Raw genomic sequence first — 23,553 nt, 5'->3', positions numbered from 1 at the left:
CAAACAGATCCCCTTCACCCCAAACCCCCTCCCAGCTTGGGGATCCACAACTAACAGAGCTCACAGCCCGGTCTCGGCCGCAAAGCTGAAACCAGGGCTGTGGGACCGGAGATCCCGGGGCCTCCAGCCGTCCGGCAGAACTCGGTTCCGGGGCGCTTCCCCCCGCAACCGGCCTCCGATTTCCACAAACTCGGAATCAGACGCCCGGACAGCCGGCAACAGTCGGTGCCGGCAGCGCGCCTGCGCGTCTCCCAGGGCCCAGCAGCGCCACCATCGGCCGGAGGCCGGAGGGACAACGCAGGGAGCTCGGCCGTCCGGCTCTTTCACTGGGACAGCCCGAACTCCACATCAGCTCCATCCAGCCGACTCCGAGCGAAAGTTAATGGCCAACAAATATAATTCGCCTTAGCGATCAGCTGTCCGAATGATTCCCTGACATTTAGAGGAAGGGATATGTATGGCCCACATTGTCAGAGTGTTTAGTTTCGTGCCTTGCCGTTCGGCGTGGGCGATCATGTCTCTCCATCCATCACGGTCCCTGACCCTCCAAATTGTAGTTGCTGCCTCCCCTGTTTCTAACCATGATGTTAATCCACCTATAATTTTCATTCTCTGTCTGCCTCTGCTTCTTCTTCCTTCCAGCTTTCCAGTTGTACCTAAATGTTCTAATGTCTCTCTTCGCGTGATGTGTCCAAAGAACTTTGATGGCTGTTTTCTGATTGTTTCAAGTAATGTACGTTTTGTTTTCGTTCTGTGTCGAACTTCTCGTTGGTTATCCTGTCCTTATATGATAGGCATCGCATTCTTCTGAGAAACCACATCTCTGCTGCATTGATTCTTTTTTCCATTGCATTTGTGATGGTCCATGACTCGCAGCCATACAGCAATATAGGGAGAATGTAGCAGCTGACAGTTCAAAGGCGGATGTCAATTCCTATTTTCTTGTTCGTTAGGATGTTTCTCATTTCTGTCAATGCTGTTCTTGCCATTGCTATTCTTGCTTTTATGTCTGTTTCGCATTTGCCATCAGATGTTACCCATGATGCAAGGTATTCAAAGTTGTGAACTTGTTTCAGGATTTCATTTCCCAAGACCATCCTACAGTTTGGATATCAGGTTTCATTGAATAGTTTAGTTTACCAGGAGACAAAGACTGCAGGGAATAGATATCTTCTGTTGACTAAGACACTGTGTAGACCCCATTGGCAATTCTAGTTCGCATTCATTAAAAAAAAACCGGTGTATATGAAAATACTAAAAAACAAGATACTACTCTATCTGAAGCAATTCCAAACCAGATCAGTCTGGAAAGTCCTCCCCTGAAACATTTCACAAACAAGAGAAAATCTGCAGATGCTGGAAATCCGAGCAACACACACACAATGCTGGAGGAACTCAGCAGGCCGGCAGCATCTTTGGACAATTGTACAGTGGGCGTTTCGGGCGGAGACCCTTCGGCGGGATGCTGCCGGACTGCTGAGTTCCTCCAGCATTTTGTGTGTGTTGCCCAGAAACATTTGTGATTCTGCGACCCAACTCGAGACAAACACCACGCCGCCCGCTCCATTAACAACACGGCACAGCGGAACACAGAGCAGGGACTTTACATCACAACACTGGACTCAGTGATGAAACCCTAATTTAGTTTGATTGTTCCAAATCATTAAGGTGTTTTTAAATAGAAGCACCCACCCTCATGTGACGTCACCCACGGGCTCTCCGCGTTTGCATCTGCTGTCACGTGCACTGCGCCTGAGGTCACACACGCGCTGCTGCGCTCGAGCTTGGTCGGTTTAACGGCTGAACTACTGAGCACGAGCCCCCACCCCACCCCCACAGACAACGGAGGAGTTAGCGGCTGCGCTACTCCCATTGGTGGGGAGTGATGTCAATCACTGGTTACATCCAATAGAGGAGGCGGTCGAGCCGAGAGGGCGTTACCCCCGCTGAAAACCGCCTTCAAACATTCCTCATCAGAGCGGAACAAATCCCAAAGTAAATGTCCGCTTTCTGATTTATTTCCATTTCCCTCCGAGGGAAGTTGGGGCGTTTGTGAAGCGTCTCCTGCGGCCGGAGTCTGATGTGTCGCTGAGAGGTAGGAGGAGACCGCTCGGCCCGTCGGTTTGATGCCGGTTCCCCGGGGAGGGAGAGGATGAAGACGGGGAGAGAGGGGGCGGACAGGATGTTTGTCCCGGTGGGGACAGGAGGGGCTCATCTGTGGAAATGTCTGAGCCCACGGTGGTGGCGATTCACCACATTGGGGGGCAAACACCGGCAGACTGTTGCCCTGCAAGCGGGGCCAATGGTCCGGGCAAAGTGACAATTATTTGTGTTTTGTTGAGACTGTACCGGGAATATGGTGTAAAATCCCGCTCCCCACACTAACACGGGTCACACAGACCAAAGAACAAACTGCCGGAGGAACTCAGTGGGTCGGGCAGCATCTGTGGAGGGAAATGGACCGTCAACATTTCGGGCCGAGACCCTCCCTCTGGACTGAGAGTGGACGGGAAATAGTCCGAGAAAAGAGGTGAGGGGTGGGGATGGGGCAAGAGCTGGGGAGTGAGAGGTGGGTCCAGGTGAGGGGGAGGTGGGAAGGTGGAAATAGTGACGGGGGTGGGAGGTGAGTGGTTGGGGCAACACGGGGCTGCAGAAGATGGAAATTAATTCCATGGAGGATTAACAAAGAGGTTAGAGAGTATTTGTTATGGAGAGGGCAATGAAGATTCACCAGACTGATCCCCGTAGTGGTGGGGTCATCATATGAAGAAAGATCAAATGTGATAACCCTTTCATTTAGAGAATCGAGGACTGAGAGGTGAACACATTGAAATGCACAACATCATTACTGGCTGAACCAGGGATCCCAGTCTCTGAAAAAGGGGGTGGACTGTCCGGGACTGAGATGAGGGGAAATGTCTCCACTCCGAGGGTGGTGAATGTCTTGTAAATCCCCACCACAGAGGGTGGTGAAGACTCAGTGATCGTCTTCACATAAAATAGAGGCCGGCAGATGTCTGGAGACCAAAGGGATCGAGGAAATGAGGATCGGGCAGAAACATGTGGCTGAGATGGAAGAGCAGCCACCATCTTGTTGATGGTTAGAGGGGCTGAATGGCCACCTCCTGCTGTTTCTCACCTGATGTTTCAGTGTTCCTGTCCAGTGAGGCTGGAGAAATGTGAATAGAAATTAGTGTTTATACACATGGATGGATTTAAATGAAACCTGCACATTACCGTTTTGGGTCTGAATTGTGTGTTGGACCGGGATGGGAATCGAGCCTGTGACTCTCTGACCTGGGGGTGGAGGGAAAGGGACAGGGAAGATCTGGAGGAAGAAGTAAAAATGTATCTTGTGTGAATATGGAATAATGTGGGAAATGCAGCGGATGGGTCGGGCAGCGTGTGAGGGGCAAGGAGCAGAGTCACCGGTTCAGATGGGAGACCCTCCACCCGTCACGTGATCCCATTTCCTGTTCACGTTTTTCCACAAATCTGCAGCATCTGCCGGTCACTGCTCTAAGTGTCCGTGTACCTTCATCTTTCACCGGTTCAGACAAGGCAGTGAGATCCGGATCTATCACGTCTTCTCGTTGTGGGTGGACAATGATTTATTCTGCAATATTTTCAGCATGTTTCCATATAACCACATAACAATTACAGCACAGAAACAGGCCATCTTGGCCCTTCTAGTCCGTGCCAAATGCTTTCTCTCACCTCGTCCTAGGCCTCAAACCATAACCACTGGGCTGAGGCCTGGGATTAGGCCTCATTCCACTGTTTTTACCTGCTGAAGAGCAGCCAATATTTCTGGCTATATGACCCATTTATGTGAGAACTTAGCCTTTTGTATTTATCTGAGCCTTTCATAAGTTTAGTTATACTTTAGTACAGTTTAGTTCAGCTTCACTCCAGAATTTCCAAAGCAACAACCCATTGAGTCAAATAGTTCCACACAATTAAAATAGTTTACAGTATTACATTTTTAAAATGTTTATGTTGTACTACTTATATAATTTAACTATTTAATATGTATGTTCTTATTTTAAATCACAATGGTTATAACCTATTGTTATGAATTAGGTTCCATTGCTGCCGCAGAGACAACAAATTACATGACATCTGCCGGTGCTATTAAACCTGATTCTGATAATTGGTCTGGGAGACACATCACCGGTCACCTGATCCCAGTTACCGCAGATCGTAATACGAGATCGAAGCCTTTTCTATTTATTCGTGTTCCTCAGTTCAGTTAAGTTTCCTTCTGTGGTTCCAAAGCAGAAGCTCAATCTGTCTAATATTTCCACACAATTAAAATGGGGAATTTGCTTATTCTTATCACGTACTGAGCTACAGTGAAAATCTTGCCTGACGTACCATCCACACAGATCGATACATTACAACAGTACATTGAGCTGATATACGACAAAACAATAACTGAACAAAGCATTATGGCTGCAGAGAAAGTGCAGTGCAGATAGACATACGGGGCAGGGTCACGTCGAGTTACATTGTGAGTTTGAGTCCATTTTATTGGACTGGAGACCATTAATTTGGCTGACAACCGCGGACAGGAAGCTGTCCATGAGCCTGGTGGTACGCACTTTAAGGATTTTGTATCTCTTCCCCGATGGGAGATTGGGTTTGCAGCAATAATGTCCAAAGTTGTGGGCATCTTTGAGTACACGGCCTGCTTTCCCGAGGCAGGGTAAGTGTAGGAAGAGTCCATAGAGGGGAGGCTTGTTTCTATGATGTTTCCAGATGAGACCAAAGTTCTCTGCAGTTTCTTGCAGTCATGGGAAGAGCTTTAGCCATACGAAGGCGTGAAGTATCGACAAGAAGCTCAGAGACCTCGGCCTTCACCCTGCCTTGTGTAGCTGGATCCTGGACTTCCTGTCAGATGGCTGGCAGGTGGTAAGAGAGGGCTCCCTCACCTCTGTCTCTTTGACCCTCAGCACACATGCCCCACAGGGTTGAATCCTTGGCCCCCTCCTTTACTCTCTGTGCACCCATAACTTGTGTCGTCACCCACAGCTCCAATCTGTTAATTAAATTTGCTGACAACACTACATCGATTGGCCTAATCCCAAATAATAACTTTCAATTGATCAAATGCTTCCTGACAAGTCTCGGTCCAAACAAACTTTTCACCCTTCTTCAGGAGATTAGTCAGAGGAAGAGCGATATCAGCAAAGTTCTTACAGAACTTACGATAATATCCAACCATTCCCAGAAACCTTTCAAGAGCCTTCTTGCCAGTCTGTCACAAAAACTGTGGGTCAACTGTCTAAGAAAAATAACAAGATGGCTTGAGTGGCAAAAATAGATTGTGGTGCTTTTATTTACAAAGATAGTGGAGAAACAAAAACTTGGATGTCCACATCAAAACAAGAAATTAAAAAAAAACTATATATATATATACAGCTTGCAATTGTCACCTGTCCGGTTAACAGCCACCCTCAGACTAAACAAAAAAAGAACCCAAAGCCTTGGTAACCCAAGGCTTACAACAGCTAAGCCAATCCCCCTAGACCAACCTGAAGCTAATTGACTCAATTATCTTCCATTTCACACAACCTGAAACTCTACCACCAGTTCTCACAATAAACATATAGACTTCATCATAGGATTCACCATTTCCCGGTTAAGTAACTTGTATAAACCCCAAAACTTTACCACAAGATGAGTAATTAGGTAACATAACCCTTGTCCCAGGTAAAGATGGTATCCTCCACCATCGGCACACCTGTGCAGGTTGCTGCTGCCTCTATATAAGACAGCTCTATGCAGCAGCTCTGTTTCAGACCCAGTGACTGTGGAGGAGAGAGACGTCAGATTACCATGACATTTCGGCAAAACACTTACTGGAAAGATGAATATGAATAAATTGACCTGAGATAATAAAACTGTGACATAGTGTGTTTCTTTTTTTCATACCTGTTACTGCTGGGGATGAGTGTAAAATTGTGACTGTTGATTTATTGTGACGCGTGCACTCACCACAATAACAGAGGGAATAATGTGTGTGGATGACCCTTTGGGTGTTTTACCGAGTGTGCCATGAGACGTCTGTAATCAGTGACGGGCCTTCATCACACAGTCGGAATAGGAACTTCAGAAATGGCCTGGATTTTGCCTGCACAGAAGCCAACTTGCCTTGACCTACAACACAGCCAAGACAGATCACAGTGGCATGGCCAAATTCACTCTCAGCTAAGTCAGCTGTAAGGTTGGCCCTGGAAAGCCTGTCAAACAGCTCTTCTACTACAGAGTTATGCTCTTCCCAAGTGTCACTCCCTGTGACTAAGTCATCAATATAGGCATCTGTGTGTCCTAACCCTTGAATTACAGAATCAATCATTCTCTGGAATGTTCCTGGAGCATATTTCATTCCAAATAGCGAAACATTGTATTCATACAACCCAGAAGGTGTCACAAATGCAGAAATTTCTCTACCTCAGTCCGTCAATGGAACACACCAATACACTTTCACAGATCAATCTTTGTAAGAAATTGCCTTTTCCAACCTTATCAATGCAATCATCCACCCTAGGGATAGGATAGGCATCTGTTTTTGTTACTGCATTTACCTTCCTATAATCAGTGCAAAATCTAACACTACCATCAGGTTTGGGCACAATAACACAGGATGAGCTCCAATCTGATGTTGAACGCCTAATAATACCACTTTCAGCATATATTCAATTTCTTGCTCAGCCAATTTACACTTTTCTACGTTCATGTGATATGGGTGTTGTTTAATCGGTTTGGCTTGACTAATATCTACGTCATGTTCTGCGACCGTGGTTTGCTTGGGAACATTGGGAAATAAAACTTTAAACCTCAGAATTAATTCCTTCAGCTGTTGTTGTTGCTTTGGCTGCAGATGAGCCAACTTGTTGTCAATGTTTTTGAGAACAACCGAGTTCATTAGCCTAACCGGGACCATGTTTGGCTTGTGAAAAGTCTCAGACGAATCAATTGTTTCATTCTCAGGGTTGTCAGATTTATATGTTTGACAACATTCACCGATGGTGCCTGCTTGTCAGAATAAGGCTTTATCATACTGATGTGTACCACCTGTGTTAGTTTACGTCAGTCGTGTGTTTTAATACCATAATTCACATCATTAATTTGAGAGACTATTTCATACAGTCCGTTGAATTTCGCCTGAAGTGGATTCGTCAACATTGGAGATAAGGCAAGCACATTATCCCCCACCATATATTTTCTTTTGTTTTGGTCTGCTTATCAAACCAACACTTCATTTTGTTTTGAGAAATCTTTACGTTTTGTCTCGCTAGACGACAGGCTTGGTGTAGTTTATTTCTGAACTTCAAAACATAGTCTAACAAGTTAACATGTACATCCCCATCAATCCACTGTTCCTTTAACAAGGTCAAAAGTCCCCTCACTCTATGACCAAATACAAGTTCAAATGGACTAAAGCCCAGTGACTCCTGTACCAACTCTTTTAAGCCTGATTTATACTTGTGTGTCAAGTGTACGCCATCGGCACTATGTACCCTACGCCGTGCCCACGCTGTACTCTATGCCGTAGGGTGACGTGCAGCTCCTCTAAAAAGTAACTCACGCGTCGCAGCGACACAGAGCGCAACAACTGTGATTGGTCCGCTTGGTAGCATCGCATTTCTGGTTGCTTTTCTCTGCCATGTCTGTACACTGATGCAAAATAAATGGTTGGAGACAATGAACCGAATCGTCAAGTCTACCTGCCAACATCCGAAAATCTTTGAAATGCATTTCCTTGTCCATGTCTCTCATGAAAAAGTTCAACAGTGTCAGAGAAACCCCACCACCAACTTGCATTTTGGTGGCGAAGTGCAAAGCGATGCAGACACAGCTACGCATGCTCGCTACGGCGTAGGGCTACGCAAAAATTAAATTGGGCCTACGGTGTAGGATACGGCGTATCCCGAACGCACAAGTATAAATCAACCTTTACTGCGAACAAAAGCAAATGTATTCCTTCACCCCAGTCTTTTCCATTTTCAACACAGTATGTCTTAATCATTGTTTTGACAGTAGAATTAAATCTTTCTAAAGCCCCTTGTGATTCTGGATGGTACGCAGACGACGTAATTTGTTTAGCTCCCAGTTCATAAACTACCTGCTGGAATAATCCAGATGTAAAATTACTTCCTTGATCAGACTGGATTTCTTTAGGCAAACCAAATAAAGTAAAAAAAAACTTAAGAGCCTTCGTCACAGTTTTAGCTTTAATATTTCTGAGAGGTATTGCCTCTGGGAATGTGGATGCGGTATACATAATAGTTAGCAAATACTGATGGACAGCTTTAGTCTTTGGCAATGGGACAACACAATCCACTATAACTTTGGAACAGGGTTCTCCGAATGCAGGTATAGGCCGGAGTGGGGCCACTGGGGTGACCTGATTAGGTTTACCCACAACTTGACAAGTGTGACAGGTTCTGCAAAAGGTCACAACACCTTTCCTCAAATTCGGCCAGTAAAATTCCTTTATAATCCTGTTTACAGTTTTATTCACTCCATAATGGCCATCTAAGGGCATAGTGTGGGCCAAAGTTAAAATTTCAGTCCTATAAACTTTAGGAACTACAACTTGGTGAATAATTGTCCATTCCTCACTCACAGGTATAGCAGGTGGCCTCCACTTCCTCATTAACACTCCATCCTTGAGATAATACCCTACTGACATGTTCTTAATCTCATCATCTGAGAGAGATGTTTCTTATAAAGCTTCAATCTCAGGGTCTCGGTCCTGTTCTGCTATAAACTCCTTCCTAGACAGGGATAAATCTTTCTCATCAGACTTACTACCTGAATCCTGTTGAAACAATGAAGGCAGAAAAGTCCCTGACAAGTCATCATAACCTGAATCCCGATTTTGGCTATCTTGGGTGTCAGAATCATGCCGCACAGAACCGTCTGCATTAGCAGACTTTTTCACCGTACTTCGAGTTACTGTGCAGGAAGGATAAATGTTAAAATCCATCTGTGGGTCGTCAGTGGTTGGCTTAGCTGGCAACTGCACTGCAGGAACAACATTACCATCTGCCAGGTCATTCTCTGACAGCAAAGTAACATCTTCCACTGGTAAACTGGAGCATAATCCAATTTTAACAGGTCCCAAAACCAACCCTGACTGTAAAATTACACTGTGCAATGGCACAGAAACCATGCCACCCCCAATGCCTTTAATAAGATTTACCTCACCAATGTTAGTCTCACCACCAAACTTTAGAAGGCTGTCTAACATAAGTGACTGAGAAGCCCCAGTTTCTCGAAGAATTTTCACTGGTACCGGTGTTGACCCTTCCATTACTAATACAAACCCATCTGACATAAAATGATCGAATCTCTTCTTAACTCGGTCAGACCCCTCAGTCCTTAAATGAGCCGCAACAAAATGTTCAGAACCCTGTGGGTTTATAGGTGCTTCAACATACTGATCACAGGCATGTGGGACTGCCTCCTTTTCCTTTTTCTTCTTCAGGACAGAACAATTAGCCATCATATGACCAGCTTTCTGACAATAGTAACAAGAGAGACCAGAATATTTCTCCTTCAACTGCTTCCCTTCATTCTTACCTTATTACTAATCCCATCTTTAATTTCTGGTTTACCCTGGTTATCCCTGCTACTCTTTTGGAAGCTCTTATTTGGGGTAAGCTTAATCTTATGAGTTAAAGCAAACTCATCTGCTAATCTAGCAGACTCCTGCAAAGTGGCAGCATCCTTTTCATCTAAATCTAAATCAAGGATGCATCTTTTGAATTCTTCAATTAAAACCAACTCTTTCAAGCTGTTGAAATCATCATTTACATTTTTATACGTGCACCAGTGGTCAAAACACACAAACTTCTCATAAGAAAATTCCATATAAATCTAGTTCATGATTTCCTCAAATTTCTAGACTTTTGCCCGTATGCTTCTGGGACCAACTAATAAGCTTTGGGCACAGCCTCTTTCACTGTGTCATAATCAGCTGCTTCATCAACTGTCAAAGCAGAATAGGCTCACTGAGCCTTCCCCTTAATTACACTTTGTAAGAGAATGGGCCAACCCTCTTTTCACTACTTTAAACCCTGAGCAACCTTTTCAAAATGCTGAAAGTATTTATCAACCTCTGCCTCGTCAAATGGGGGTACCAATTTAACTTCCCGACTGGCCTGAAACTTATCACCAGAGTCTCACGCTAGACCTCTTTGCTGCAATCTCTCTATCTTTTTCAGTTTGAACATCCTCTACCTTTCTGCTTCCTCCCTGTTTTTCTGCCTCTTCTCTCTGTTTTCCTGCCTCAAACTGCCTCTGTCTTTCCACAACCTCCATCTTTATTTTTTCTAACTTGTACGGGAGCTCAAGCTCACTAGGTTTACTTTCAGGAAACACCTCCAACTCTTCCACTTTAAACACACCCTCAGATACATAATACTCAGCTATTATCCTCTGCATCTGTGACCTCCTCATTGTCAATTTCATCTTAGCAAGTTTTAACCTTTTAGCAATACTCAATAACTCAATCCTTCTGGCGTCCTCTAATGCCTCAGAGGTTGGCGCTTCCAGACATGTATCAACATCCATTGCTTCTCATTTTCTACACACAAATAAATCAAAAGGGATTTCACCAATGAAATCGATAAGTAATCTATACGGCCCCAAATCTGTTCATATCCAGGATGCAGGCCCCAATTTTTTTACGAACCCTAACACTTTAAAAATGAACCAGCAGCAACAGACTACACCTGGAGTCTGGTTTTGATGTTAAAACCACTATCTTTATTAGTATCTACTTCTAATATAGTAACTTAAGCAAGATAGGTAGTGGTGGAGGGAGTACATTCAGTTTGAAGGATTGTGACTAGTGGTGTCCCACAAGGATCTGTTCTGGGACCTCTACTTTTCGTCATTTTTATTAACGACCTGGAGGTCGGGGTAGAAGGGTGGGTTGGCAAGTTTGAAGACGACACAAAGGTTGGTGGTGTTGTAGATAGTGTAGAGGATTGTCAAAGATTGCAGAGAGACATTGATAGGATGCAGAAGCGGGCTGAGAAGTGGCAGATGGAGTTCAACCCGGAGAAGTGTGAGGTGGTACACTTTGGAAGGACAAACTCCAAGGCGGAGTACAAAGTAAATGGCAGAATACTTGGTAGTATGGAGGAGCAGAGGGATCTGGGGGTACATGTCCACAGATCCCTGAAAGTTGCCTCACAGGTGGATAGGGTAGTTAAGAAAGCTTATGGGGTGTTAGCTTTCATAAGTCGAGGGATAGAGTTTAAGAGTTGCGATGTAATGATGCAGCTCTATAAAACTCTGGTTCGGCCACACTTGGAGTACTGTGTCCAGTTCTGGTCGCCTCACTATAGGAAGGATGTGGAAGCATTGGAAAGTGTACGGAAGAGATTTACCAGGATGCTGCCTGGTTTAGAAAGTATGCATTATGATCAGAGATGAAGGGAACGAGGGCTTTACTCTTTGGAGAGAAGGAGAATGAGAGGAGACATGATAGAGGTGTACAAGATAATAAGAGGAATAGATAGAGTGGATAGCCAGCACCTCTTCCCCAGGGCACCACTGCTCAATACAAGAGGACATGGCTTTAAGGTAAGGGCTGGGAAGTTCAAGGGGGATATTAGAGGTAAGTTTTTTTACTCAGAGAGTGGTTGGTGCGTGGAATGCACTGCCTGAGTCAGTGGTGGAGGCAGATACACTAGTGAAGTTTAAGAGACTACTAGACAGGTATATGGAGGAATTTAAGGTGGGGGCTTATATGGGAGGCAGGGTTTGAGGGTCGGCACAACATTGTGGGCCGAAGGGCCTGTACTGTGCTGTACTATTCTATGTTCTATAAACAATAGTTAACAGTGGTATGTGTATATATGTGTGTAAATATAACTCCCACCCTACTGAGCTCGGGGGAAACAAGGCTTGGAGTCTTGAGACGGTAAAGTATGGAAGTTCAGCTCAATCATAGAATAGGTGATGAGAGAGAGATATTTGTAATCCAGGGTAAATGTTGAGAGAAGGCAATTATGTCAAATTCCACAGTTTCCACGGTGGTAAGAGAACAGTTGCTGTAGAACTTATCCATCGTTGTTCCAAATCCACATACGAATTATCACCGAAAGTGACTTGTCACAAGGGGTATCATCTTCAAGTGAATTACCACACCACACCCAGGCAAGGGTTAACACATAAGTGGTCTTCACAGGATACCCCAAATCCGATCCACTCCTATAGATCAAACGAGGTGACAACCACACATTCAATGTATGCTGAATCGATAATTAACCCAACCTTGTGGGCATAGGAAAGTTCTAAACAGTGACCCTTGGCCAGTAGTTCCCTTGTTTTGAACCTTCCATTTTTCCTCCTTCATCTCTGTCTGACTCTGAGTGTCTGTGTCCTCGGTTAAAACTAAACAAGCTGTGAGTGATGTAAACGAGATGCGAGTCAGACTGATTCACCTTAATCTCTCTCCCTCTTAAAATGACAGCCCACAGCAAATGAAACCTAGGGATTCATAACAACGGTCACTGCCCATTGTGAACTGACTGATGTGCCAGTAGTTGGGATGACTGAGTGAATCCCTTCCCACATTCTTTGCAGGTGAATGGCTTCTCCCCAGTGTGAACTCGCTGATGTCTCTGTAGGGTGGATGATCGAGTGAATCTCTTCCCACATTCCGAGCAGGTGAACGGCTTCTCCCCAGTGTGAACTCGCTGATGTATCATTAGGGCAGAAGAGTGAGTGAATCCCTTATCACAGACCGAGCAGGTGAACGGCTTCTCTCCAGTGTGAACTCGCTGATGACTCTGTAGGTTGGATGACTGAGTGAATCCCTTCCCACAGACTGAGCAGGTGAACGGCTTCTCCCCAGTGTGAACTCGCTGATGAATCTGTAGGTCGGATGACCGAGTGAATCTATTCCCACATACAGAGCAGGGAAACGGCTTCTCCCCAGTGTGAACTCGTTGATGACTCTGTAGGTCGCATGACCGAGTGAATCCCTTCCTACAGACTGAGCAGGTGAATGGCTTCTCCCCAGTGTGAACTCGCTGATGACTCTGTAGGTTGGATAACTGAGTGAATCTCTTCCCACATTCTGTGCAGGTGAACGGCTTCTCCCCAGTGTGAACTCGCTGATGACTCCGTAGGTGGGATGACTCAGAGAATCTCTTCCCACATTCTGAGCAGGTGAACGGCTTCTCTCCAGTGTGAACTCGCTGATGACACTGTAGGTGGGACGACCGACTGAATCTCTTCTGACAGACTAAGCAGGTGAACGGCTTCTCCCCAGTGTGAACTCGCTGATGTAACAGTAGGGTGGATGACTGAGTGAATCTCTTCCCACAGACTGAGCAGGTGAACGGCTTCTCCCCAGTGTGAACTCGCTGATGACTCTGTAGGTGGGATGACCGAGTGAATCTCTTCCCACAGACTGAGCAGGTGAACGGCTTCTCCCCAGTGTGAACTCGCTGATGTACCAGTAGGGTGGAAGACTGAGTGAATCTCTTCCCACAGACTGAGCAGGTGAACGGCTTCTCCCCAGTGTGAACTCGCTGATGACTCTGTAGGTGGGATGACCGAGTGAATCTCTTCCCACAGTCTGAGCAGGTGAACGTCCACTCCCCGGTGTAAACTCGCTGGTGAGCCATTAGGTCAAATGACTGAGTCAATCCTTTCCCAGAAATTCAGCAGATGACCAGCATCTACCCGGTGTGAACTGACTGGTGTGTCCACAGGTGAGACGACTGACTGAATCCTTTCTCACACACAGAACAGGTGAAAGGCCTTGCCCAGTGTGAACTTGCTGATGTACTTTCAATTGAGATGACCGAGTGAATCGATTCCCACTGTTTGAGCAGGTGAACGGCCTTTCTCCTGTGTAGAATGACGACTGTGCCAGTCTGTCAGATGATCAAGTGAATCCCTCCCCACTGTCTGAGCAGGAAGGATGGTTGATTGAATCCCTTGCTCCACTTCTTAAATGTCTAGACAGAGACAGCAAAACTGGTGTTTGAGATTCCTGGAGACAAATTACTTCTCGTTTTAACCTGTAAAAAGATTTACAAAATCCATCAATGGGTGAAGGACAACATTTCAGATGAGATTACTTGAGTTGCCAAGGTTTGTTCTGGTATCACACTGTTACAGTGAGGTTCAACCCAAGTTGGACAGAGAAATCATCTTCTGACTGGGCACAGTGCTGGTATCTGGAATGACCATCAATTCCCTGATGCTCTTCCTGTCTCTATCAGAATGGGGCATTTCTGCCGTCTCCAGTCTGTTCCTTGGCTCAGTTTGACTCTCTCCATTGGTATTACTCCCTGTTCCTGCTGAGCCGCATGGGTACCTGGCCCCACAGTAACTGAAACACTCTCACACAAATAGTCTTTCTTGACGTGCAACTGGGATTTTCTTGTATTATTAACTTAAGGTGCCACAGTTTTAACACCATATAAAAAATTCCTGCTGAGATGAATGGTTGGTCCACACAGCTGTTAAAAGGACTTAGAGTGAATTTTTGTATTATTTCAGGTTCTTTTCACAGTCATAGAAAATTACAACACAGAAACAAGCCCTTTGGGCCATCTAGTTTGTGCTGAACTATTTAAACTGCCCAATCCCATACTACTACCATCCAGGTACGTATATAAACCTCTTAAATGTTGAAATTGAGCTCGCATTCACCACTTGTGCTGGCTGCTCATTCCACACCCGGATGACGGTCTGTGTGCAGAAGTTTCCCCTCATGTTCCCCTTAACGTTTTACCTTTCACCCTTAACCCATGGCCTCTAGTTGTAGACCCACCATCTCAGTGGTAAAAGCCAGCTTGCATTTACCGTATCTATAACCCTCATAATTGTCGTATACCTCCATCAAATCTCCACTCAATCTTCTACGTTCCAAGAAATAAAGTCCTGACCTGTTCAATCTTTCCTTATAACCCAAGTCCTCCAGACCTAGCAACATCCTTGTGAATTTTCTCTGAACTCTTTCAACCCCTTTTACATCTTTCCTGTAGGTTGGTGACCAAAACTGCACACAATACTCCAAATTAGGCCTCACCAATGTCTCGTGCAGCGTGAACATAACATACATCTCCTGTACTCAGTACTTTGGTTCATGAAGGCCAATATGCCAAAATCTTGCTTTCCATCCCTATTTAACTGTGACACCACTTTCAGTGAATTATGGACATGTATTCCCAGATCCCTTTCTTCTGCAGCACTCCTCAGTAACCGACCATTCACTGTGTAAGACCCAGGTCCGACCAAAATGCAACACCTCGCACTTGTCTCCATTAAATTCCATTTTGCATTTCTTCACCCATTTTTCCATCTGCTCCAGGTCGCACTGCAAGCCATGATAGTCTTCCTCACTGTCCACTACACCCCCAGTCTTGGTGTCATCCACAAATTTGCTGATCCAGTTAACCACACTATCATCCAGATTACTGATATAGATGACAAACAGTAACAGATCCAGCACTGATCCCTGTGGCACACCGCTAGTCACAGGATGTGGTCAGAGAGGCAACCATCTGCTACCACACTCTGGCTTCTCCCAAAGACAGTGTCTCATCCAATTTACTATCTCATCTTGAATGTTGAGTGACTGAATCTTCTTGACCAAACTCCCATATGAGAATTTGTCAAGTGCTTTTGCTAAAGTCCATGTAGACAACATCCACTGCCTTGCCTTCATCCACTTTCCTGATAACTTCCTCGAGAGACTCTATAAGATTGGATAGACATGATCTGCTGCCTATCCTTAATCAGTCCACATCAATCCAAATACTTGTATATCTGTCTCCTGCACACACATTCCAATAACTTTCCCACTACTAATGTCAGGCTCACCAATATATATAAATTCCTAGTTTATTTTTAGAGCCTTTCTTGAACAGCGGAGCAACATTGGCTGTCCTGCAATCAGTCACCTGTCCATCACCTGTCACGAAGGATGATTTAAATATCTGTGCATGGGCCCCGACAATTTCTGCACTTGTCTGCCGCAGAGTCCCACGGAACAACTTGTCAGGCCCGGGGGGGTTTTCCACGCTAATTTGCCTTAAGACAGCAAACACCTCCACCTCTGTAATCTGTACAGGGTCCATGAAGTTGATGCTGCTTTGCCACACTTCTATAGACTCTGTGACCATCTCCTGAGTAAATACGGATGCAGAAAATATCTCCCCCATCTATTTTGTCTCCTCATATCGATTACCATTCTGACCTTCCACAGAATTAGTTTTTCCCCTTGCCATCTTTTCGCACTTAACATATCTGCAGAATCCATGAGGATTCTCCTTCACCTTGTCTGCTGGGGCAACCTCATGCCTTCTTTTATTTCTTTCATAAGTGTTCACCTGAATTTCCTGTACTTCATAAGTACCCCATTTGTTCCTATCTGCCTGTACCTGGTATGCACCTCCTTTTTATTGATCTGCGAGATGAAAGCCAAAGGGGTGATGGAGCTGCATGGTGGGAGGAGGGGGTAGGGGAGGGTTAAACTAAAGTTGCAGGGAGAATGGGAGCCTGAATAACAGAACAGATAGTAGAGGTGTTGTGGAGACAGATGTTGTTCAGTCCTTAGGCAAAGTCAGGAATTAAAAACATTGAGCATGGTGCAGTGAATATGCTGAGCCCTGTACATTTCAATACAGGGAGCAGCGTAGGAAAGGCGGATGTGTTCAGGACATGGATCAACACCTGGAATTATGACACTAGGATCTGGCAACTGTGGATTGGGACAGGCTGCTTTATGGCAAAGGTGCGCTTGGTAAATGGGAGGCCTTCAAACCGAAATTTTGAAGTACAAGGCGGGTGTGTGCCTGTCAGAATAAAAGGTAAAGATAGAAACTGTAGGGAACCTTGGTTTTCAAGAGATATTGAGACCCTGGTGAAGCACAAAATGGAGTTGCAGAACAGGGATAGGCAGGTAGGTTTTTATGGAGTATAAGAAATGCAAGAGAACACATAAGAAATAAATCAGGATGGCTAAAAGGCATGAGATTCCCCTTGCAGAAAAGATGAAGGATAATCCTCAGGGATTCTGGAGATAGATTAAGAGCAAAAGGACTGCAATGCACAAAATTGGTCCTCTGGAAGACCGGAATGGCAAACCATGTGTGGAACCAAAGCAGATGGGGGAGATCTGAGTATGGAATGAGCTGCCAGACGAGGTGGTAAATGCGGGTTCTTTTTTAACATTTAAGAATAAATTGGATAGATACATGGATGGGAGGTGTATGGAGGGATATGGTCCGTGTGCAGGTCAGTGGGACTAGGCAGAAAATGGTTCGGCGCAGCCAAGAAGGGCCAAAGGGCCTGTTTCTGTGCTGTAGTTTCTATGGTTCTATGGTTCTATCTCAAATATATTTTTCATCTCATTTATGGGATTGTGGAAAAGCGGCATTAAAATCGTGGACCCTGTACGGATTAAAGAAGAGGAGATGATTGCCATCCTGAGGCAGATTAGGGTGGATAAATCTCCAGGGCATGACAAGGTGCTCCCTTGGACCCCACGGGAGGCAGTGCAGAAATCGTTGGGGCCCTAGCAGATATAACTAAATCATCCTTAGTGACAGGGGAGTTATCAGAGGATTGTAGGATAGCCAAAGTCATTTCGCTCTTCAACATAGAGCATAGAAATCTACAGCATATTCCAGGCCATTCAGCCCACAATGTTGTGCCAACCATGAAACTTACACTGGAAACTGCCTGGAATTTCCCTAGCACATAGACCTCTATTTTACTGAGCTCTGTGTACCAATCTAAGAGACTGTTAAAAGACCCTATTGTATCTGCCTCGACCACCACTGCTGGCAGTGCATTCCACACACCCACCACTCTCTGTGTAAAAAAACTTAACCCTGACATCCCCTCAGTATCTATTTCCAATCACTTTAAAACTATGCCCCTCGTGTTAGCCATTTCAACCCGAGGGGAAAACCTCTGGCGATCCACACGATCAATGCCCCTCATCATCTTATACACCTAAAAAAGGCTCCAAACATAAACAAAGAAATTATATATTGCTTTGAAGATTTGTTAGAAGTATACAAAATTATAAGGGTATAGATCGGGTAAATGCAAGCAGCTTTTTCCACTGAGGTTGGGAGGGATGACAACCAGAGGTCATGGGTAAGTGGGGAAGGAGAAAATGTAATGGGAACACGTGGAAAAGCTCTTCACTGAAATGGTCGTGAGAGTGTGGAATGAGATGTCAGCACAAGTGGTGAATATGAGCTCGATTTCACAATTAAGAGAAGTTTGATAGGTACCTGGATGGTGGGGTATGGAGGCGATGGTCCCAGTGCAGGTAGTTGCATTAGACAGATTAAATTTTTTTTACCATTGACTAGATGGGTCAAATACCCTGTTTCCGTACCGAACTACTCCATATTTTTATGACAGACAAGCTGGACAAACCTGTTTGGAAGGGAAAAGGTAGGAGTGACAATGGAGCAGTAATGGCTGGGGTTTCTGTGAGCAATTCGGGAGCTGAGTGATCGATACATCCCAAAGAAGTGGAAGCATTGGAAAGGCAGGAGGACAAAACCGTGGCTGAAATGAGAAGCCAAAGCCAACATAAAAGCAAAAGAAAGGGCAAACAAAAGAGCAAAAACTATTGGGAAGCTTTTAGAAACCAACAGAAGACGATTAAAAAAAAAGTCAGATGAGCTCAGGGGGTGGAATTATGATATTGTAGTCACTAATGAGTCTTGGTAGCACCCAACAGTCTGAGGCATTTAGAGTAACAAACTACCCGGGGCCTAAATATCTCTTGAAAACCAAGGTACAATATGATAATTCCCCATCCTGAGCTCATCTGGCTTTCCTACGATGCTTCTTGCATTGTGATATACACAGCTCAGCACATTCATCGCACCATGCTCAACCATTTGATTGCTGACTCTGTCTGAGGTCTAAACAACATCTGACTGGTGTCAAGAAAACAAACTCTCCCTCTTTGTCACAAAAACAAAGGAGTTGATTGTGGACGACAGGAGGAATGGAGACAGGCTAACCCCTATTGACATCAATGGATCTGGGGTTGAGAGGGTGAACAGCTTTAAGTTCCTCAGCATAAACATCACCGAGGATCTCACATGGTCTGTACATACCGGCTGTGTTGTGAAAAAAGCACACCAGCACCTCTTTCACCTCAGACGGTTGAAGAAGTTCGGGATGGGGCCCCAGATCCTAAGAACATTCTACAGGGACACAATTGAGAGCATCCCGACTGGCTGCATCACTGCCTGGTATGGGAACTGTACTTCCCTTAATCACAGGAACCTGCAGAGAGTGGTGCGGACAGCCCAGCACATTTGTAGATGGGAACTTCCCACTGTTCAGGACCTTTACAGAGACAGGTGTGTAAAAAGGGCCTGAAGGATATTGGGGACCCGAGTCACCACAACCACAAACTGTTCCTGCTGCTACCATCCAGGAAACAGTACCACAGCAAAAGGACCAACAGGCTCCGGGACATCATCTCCCACCAGCCCATCAGACTGATTAATTCATGCTGATACAATTGCATTTCTATGTTATATTGACTGTCCTATGTACAAACTATTTATTATAAATTACACATTGCACATTAGACGGAGACGTAATGTAAAGATTTCCACTCCTCATGTATATGAAGGATGTATGTAATAAAGTCAATTCAATTCATTTCACCCTCTCCACTATCTGTTCTGTCATTCTGGCTCCCATTCCCCCTACAACTTATTTTAACCACATCACCCTCTCCCCACACTAGCACTAGCAAGCCTTACCACTGGGATATTAGTCCCCTCTTGTTGTGTTCCCCTCACTAACGAATCCCCTCTCACCCCTTTGACTTTCCTCTGCCAGGTAATCCCCCCCCCAACAGTTTCTAAAGTGGTCCACCTGTTGTTGTGCGGGATGGACACAATAGTACTCTGCAATGGCTATTTAACCTCATTCCCCTTCCTGACTCTCACCCAGTTTACTGTATCCTGCACTTGGGTGTAACTCCCCTCTCTTCATGTCATATCTATCACCCCTTCCGACTCCCACCTGATCCAAAATTCATCCATTTCAAGTTCCAACTCTGTAAAGTGCAGAGTTACAAGCTGCAGCTGGATGTACATTTTGTAAGTGAGGGCATCAGGGACGCTGGAGGTCTCCCCACCTTCCCACCAATGTCCCCTCTAATTTGTCATGATCAGTGTGCACATAAATCTTGTACTGTACATTCTTTTACCCAGTGACAACATGTGCACTGTGAATTTTAAATAGAGAGCCATTCATTTTAACAGCTAGCAAATCACTGTCAATAAAGAACTGTGATGTCCTCTGGGTTTGATCGAGTTCATCTGCGCTCTCACACAACCTGTATAGTAGGCCTGTAGCGGGTAATGAAGGATTTTCTCTCCACAGCTGTTCCACACTGTCCATATGTGATTTGCTTGCTAAATGACGCTTAAAAAGGTCAGATTTCCAACTATCACTCCACTTCTTCCCACTTGCAAATTCTCCAGCAACTTTTGCATCACCACAATACAGACAGATAACACCAGTTTCTGTATTGTACATAAATATTTCCCCTGAACCCTCCCCCAGGTGACTGACGGTGGTGAACTCAGTGATGGCAATGCCAATGAATATGAAGGGAAGGGCAGTAGTCTGTCTCATTGGAGTCTGGCACATTTGTGATGTGAAAGATACTTGTTGCCCTGGACAAAGGTGTTTGATATCATTATGTACCCAGAGAGGGTGGGGCAAAACATATTCTCACGGGTAGAAAAGTCCAGAACAAGAGGAGGTAGAAGAAGCAACAGACACAAAATGCTGGAGGAACTCAGCAGGCCAGGCAGCATCTATGGAAAAGAGTACTAATGCTGAGTTCCTCCAGCAATTTGTGTGTGTTGCTCGGATTTCCAGCATCTGCAGATTTTCTCTTGTTTGTGACTGGAGGCAGAACAAAGGTGATTTTCACAACAGCTGATGTAAAAGATTTTGTTCCCTTTCTCCGAGTTCCCGATCCTTGCATTTAGACAGCTGGAGCTCAGCTCTGTCTGAGAGACCCATCGGTTCCCATTCCCTCATCAGCCGGAAGCTCCCCGGGGCCCGTGTACGGATGGTGGGGCTGAGAGAGAGGGAAGAGAGCAGGACTGTCCCGGGATTGCGGGTCACGGAGTCCGGAGTCACAGCAACTACCCGAAGTCGGTGTTGACAAATAACCGCCCGCAAATTTCCTCTTACCTGTACCGCTCCGCCTGGGCCCTCTGTATACTGTGCGCATGCGTGCAATCGAACGCCATCGATCCAGACGCCTGAGCATTTGATCGGCGCTTCAGCGGCAGCGAAACTTTAGACGCAGGGTTTTATGGGCAATCACGGTGCCATTAACAGTTTCTGCAAGCACCGGTTTCATGTCCATATCTCAGTTTTTTTTGTGTGTATAGAAAATTCAGCAGCTGTTTTAACGCAGAAATTGGCTCCCATAAACAATTTACTCAATATCAACGTGTATCTAATGCCAAAGTACAATCCTCTTACAAATACAGATATGAAACACAAGAGATTCTGCAGTTGCTGGAAATACAGAGACGCACACACACAAAATGCTGGAGGAACTCTGCAGTTCAGGCAGCAGCTCAGCAGAGGAGTATACAGGCTAGGCATGCTGAAGGAGCTCGGCCTAAATGTTGTCTATTTATTCTCTCCACATTTGCTGCCTGATCTGTTGATTTCCACCAGTAATTTGCAAAAAATAACCATCTTTTTTTCGATCAAGCAGTTTCCAAATGTTTCTGATCTTTCATTTGTTGCCATATCATGCTGGTCTCATTCCTCTTCCTCCTTGTAAACTCCAGACCCCATCTCTCTCTTGAGCCCCAGAGCCCTGACTCAGGCTGGCAACCCTTTGGTTTCTGACTCTGCACATTCAAAGATTCACTCGCTGGTCTGCTGCCAAACTTTAGAGGTGCATTGCAACAACCCAGCTGTCTGAAGCACAGTCCTTTGAAATGAGTGAAAATGACCCAAACATTGAAAACAGCAGGGAAGAAGGAGTTTAACCAACTTCGTCCTGAGCCCTGGGGAAAGTCAAAACCACAGTGAGCTCGTCGTCTTATGCAGACTGGAGAAAATCATGCAGGACATTCATGCAGGCGTATAGGATGATTAGAGGCATTGGTCGTGTGGATAGTCAGAGGCTTTTTCCCAGGGCTGAAACGGCCAACATGAGGAGGCATAGGGTTAAGGTGATTGGAAGGAGGTACAGAGGAGATGTCAGAGCTAAGTATTTTTTTAAACAAAGAGTGGTGTGTGTGTGGAATGCACTGCCAGCGACGGTGGTGGAGGCGGATAAAATTGGGTCTTTTAAGAGACTCCTAGATAGCTACATGGAGATTAGGAAAATGCAGGACTATGCGGTAGGGTAATTCGCGGCAGTTTCTAGAGTAAGTTACCCACAACCTCGGGCCAAATTGTCTGTAATGTGCTGTAGATTTCTATGATTTCTATGAATTTTATGAAATTCAAGGGAAGTCTCCTATCCCACGCAGTGATGACTGGCTGCAACCTGTCATCACAGGGAGGGTGAGAGGGGAGCAGCAAGGATAGATGTTCATATACTGATATGGAACAGAAACATGGGCAGGGATCAGACGGGCTGAGTGGCCTCTCTAGTGTACGTTGTGAGTGTGGTAGAGACAGTAAGTACCTGAGACACGGGATACGATAGAGAACTGATTTATCTTTCAAAGATCCACAATATTAAACACCAGTCTAGTTTAAGGCTAACATCAGCAGAACGGACTCCTCCAGTGCTTAGTGACCAGGGTTCAGTCCTGGGTGCGATGAGCAGCGCAAGAACTGCAGAATCTGCCAGTAACAATCCCTCATGAACCTGCAGCTGCCGTCAGTCACCGTGATTTAACACGGAGCTGATTTGACCTTCCTCCCTGATGTGAAATTACTGGTGTTGCAGCAGCTGGGATGATTGAGTAAATCTCTTTACTCACTCCGGACAGAAATGTGGTCTCTATTTATTGTGAACTCACCGGAGCATCACAAGGTGGGTTAACTGAATGAGTCTCTTCGCACACACGGAGCAGGTGAACGGCCGCTTCCCAGGGCGAAGCTGCTGGTGTATCTGGGATGTCCCACTGAATCCCTTCCAAAATGAGAGCCAGTGAATGACATCACACTGCTATCAACGTCATGGCAATGTATCCAATCAGATCACGGACATGGACACGTGACCGGGCTCTCCTTGTAGCGAGTGGGGCGCCGTCTTCTCCAGCATCTCCGTCTCCACATTCAAGGATCGGCGGTATTCAAGCGCTGGTGAACTGACAGATACAGCGAGACTAACGTGTTTGAGTTTCGCATACACAAATCCTTTGACTTTTCTACCTGTTAAAAGTTTACAAAGCACGTCAGTGGGTGAAGGACAACATTTCAACTCAGATAATTTTAGTGTCCGTGGTGCCTTCTGATAAAGCACTGTCACAGCTCAAAATAATTTGGAGGAACAAGATTTTATCTTCTAACTGT

The 23,553-nt window shown here is 45.3% G+C and overlaps 1 protein-coding gene across 1 annotated transcript in view; it reads right to left on the bottom strand.

Annotated features, from left to right (window-relative positions):
• Positions 1–23,553, bottom strand: part of LOC140207831 (uncharacterized) — a 139,248-nt gene that overhangs the window by 37,885 nt on the left and 77,810 nt on the right. The window contains exons 5-7 of the mRNA XM_072276390.1: positions 12,541–13,631; positions 1,693–1,805; positions 65–326 (exon numbers count right to left, since the gene is read on the bottom strand). Of these exons, the coding sequence (XP_072132491.1) occupies positions 65–326; positions 1,693–1,805; positions 12,541–13,631 (1,466 nt within the window). The remainder of the gene's footprint in view (positions 1–64; positions 327–1,692; positions 1,806–12,540; positions 13,632–23,553) is intronic.

Source organism: Mobula birostris, chromosome 13, assembly GCF_030028105.1.
Source record: "Mobula birostris isolate sMobBir1 chromosome 13, sMobBir1.hap1, whole genome shotgun sequence".
NCBI lineage: Eukaryota > Metazoa > Chordata > Chondrichthyes > Myliobatiformes > Myliobatidae > Mobula > Mobula birostris.
This window is presented reverse-complemented; position numbering and strand designations above follow the sequence as displayed.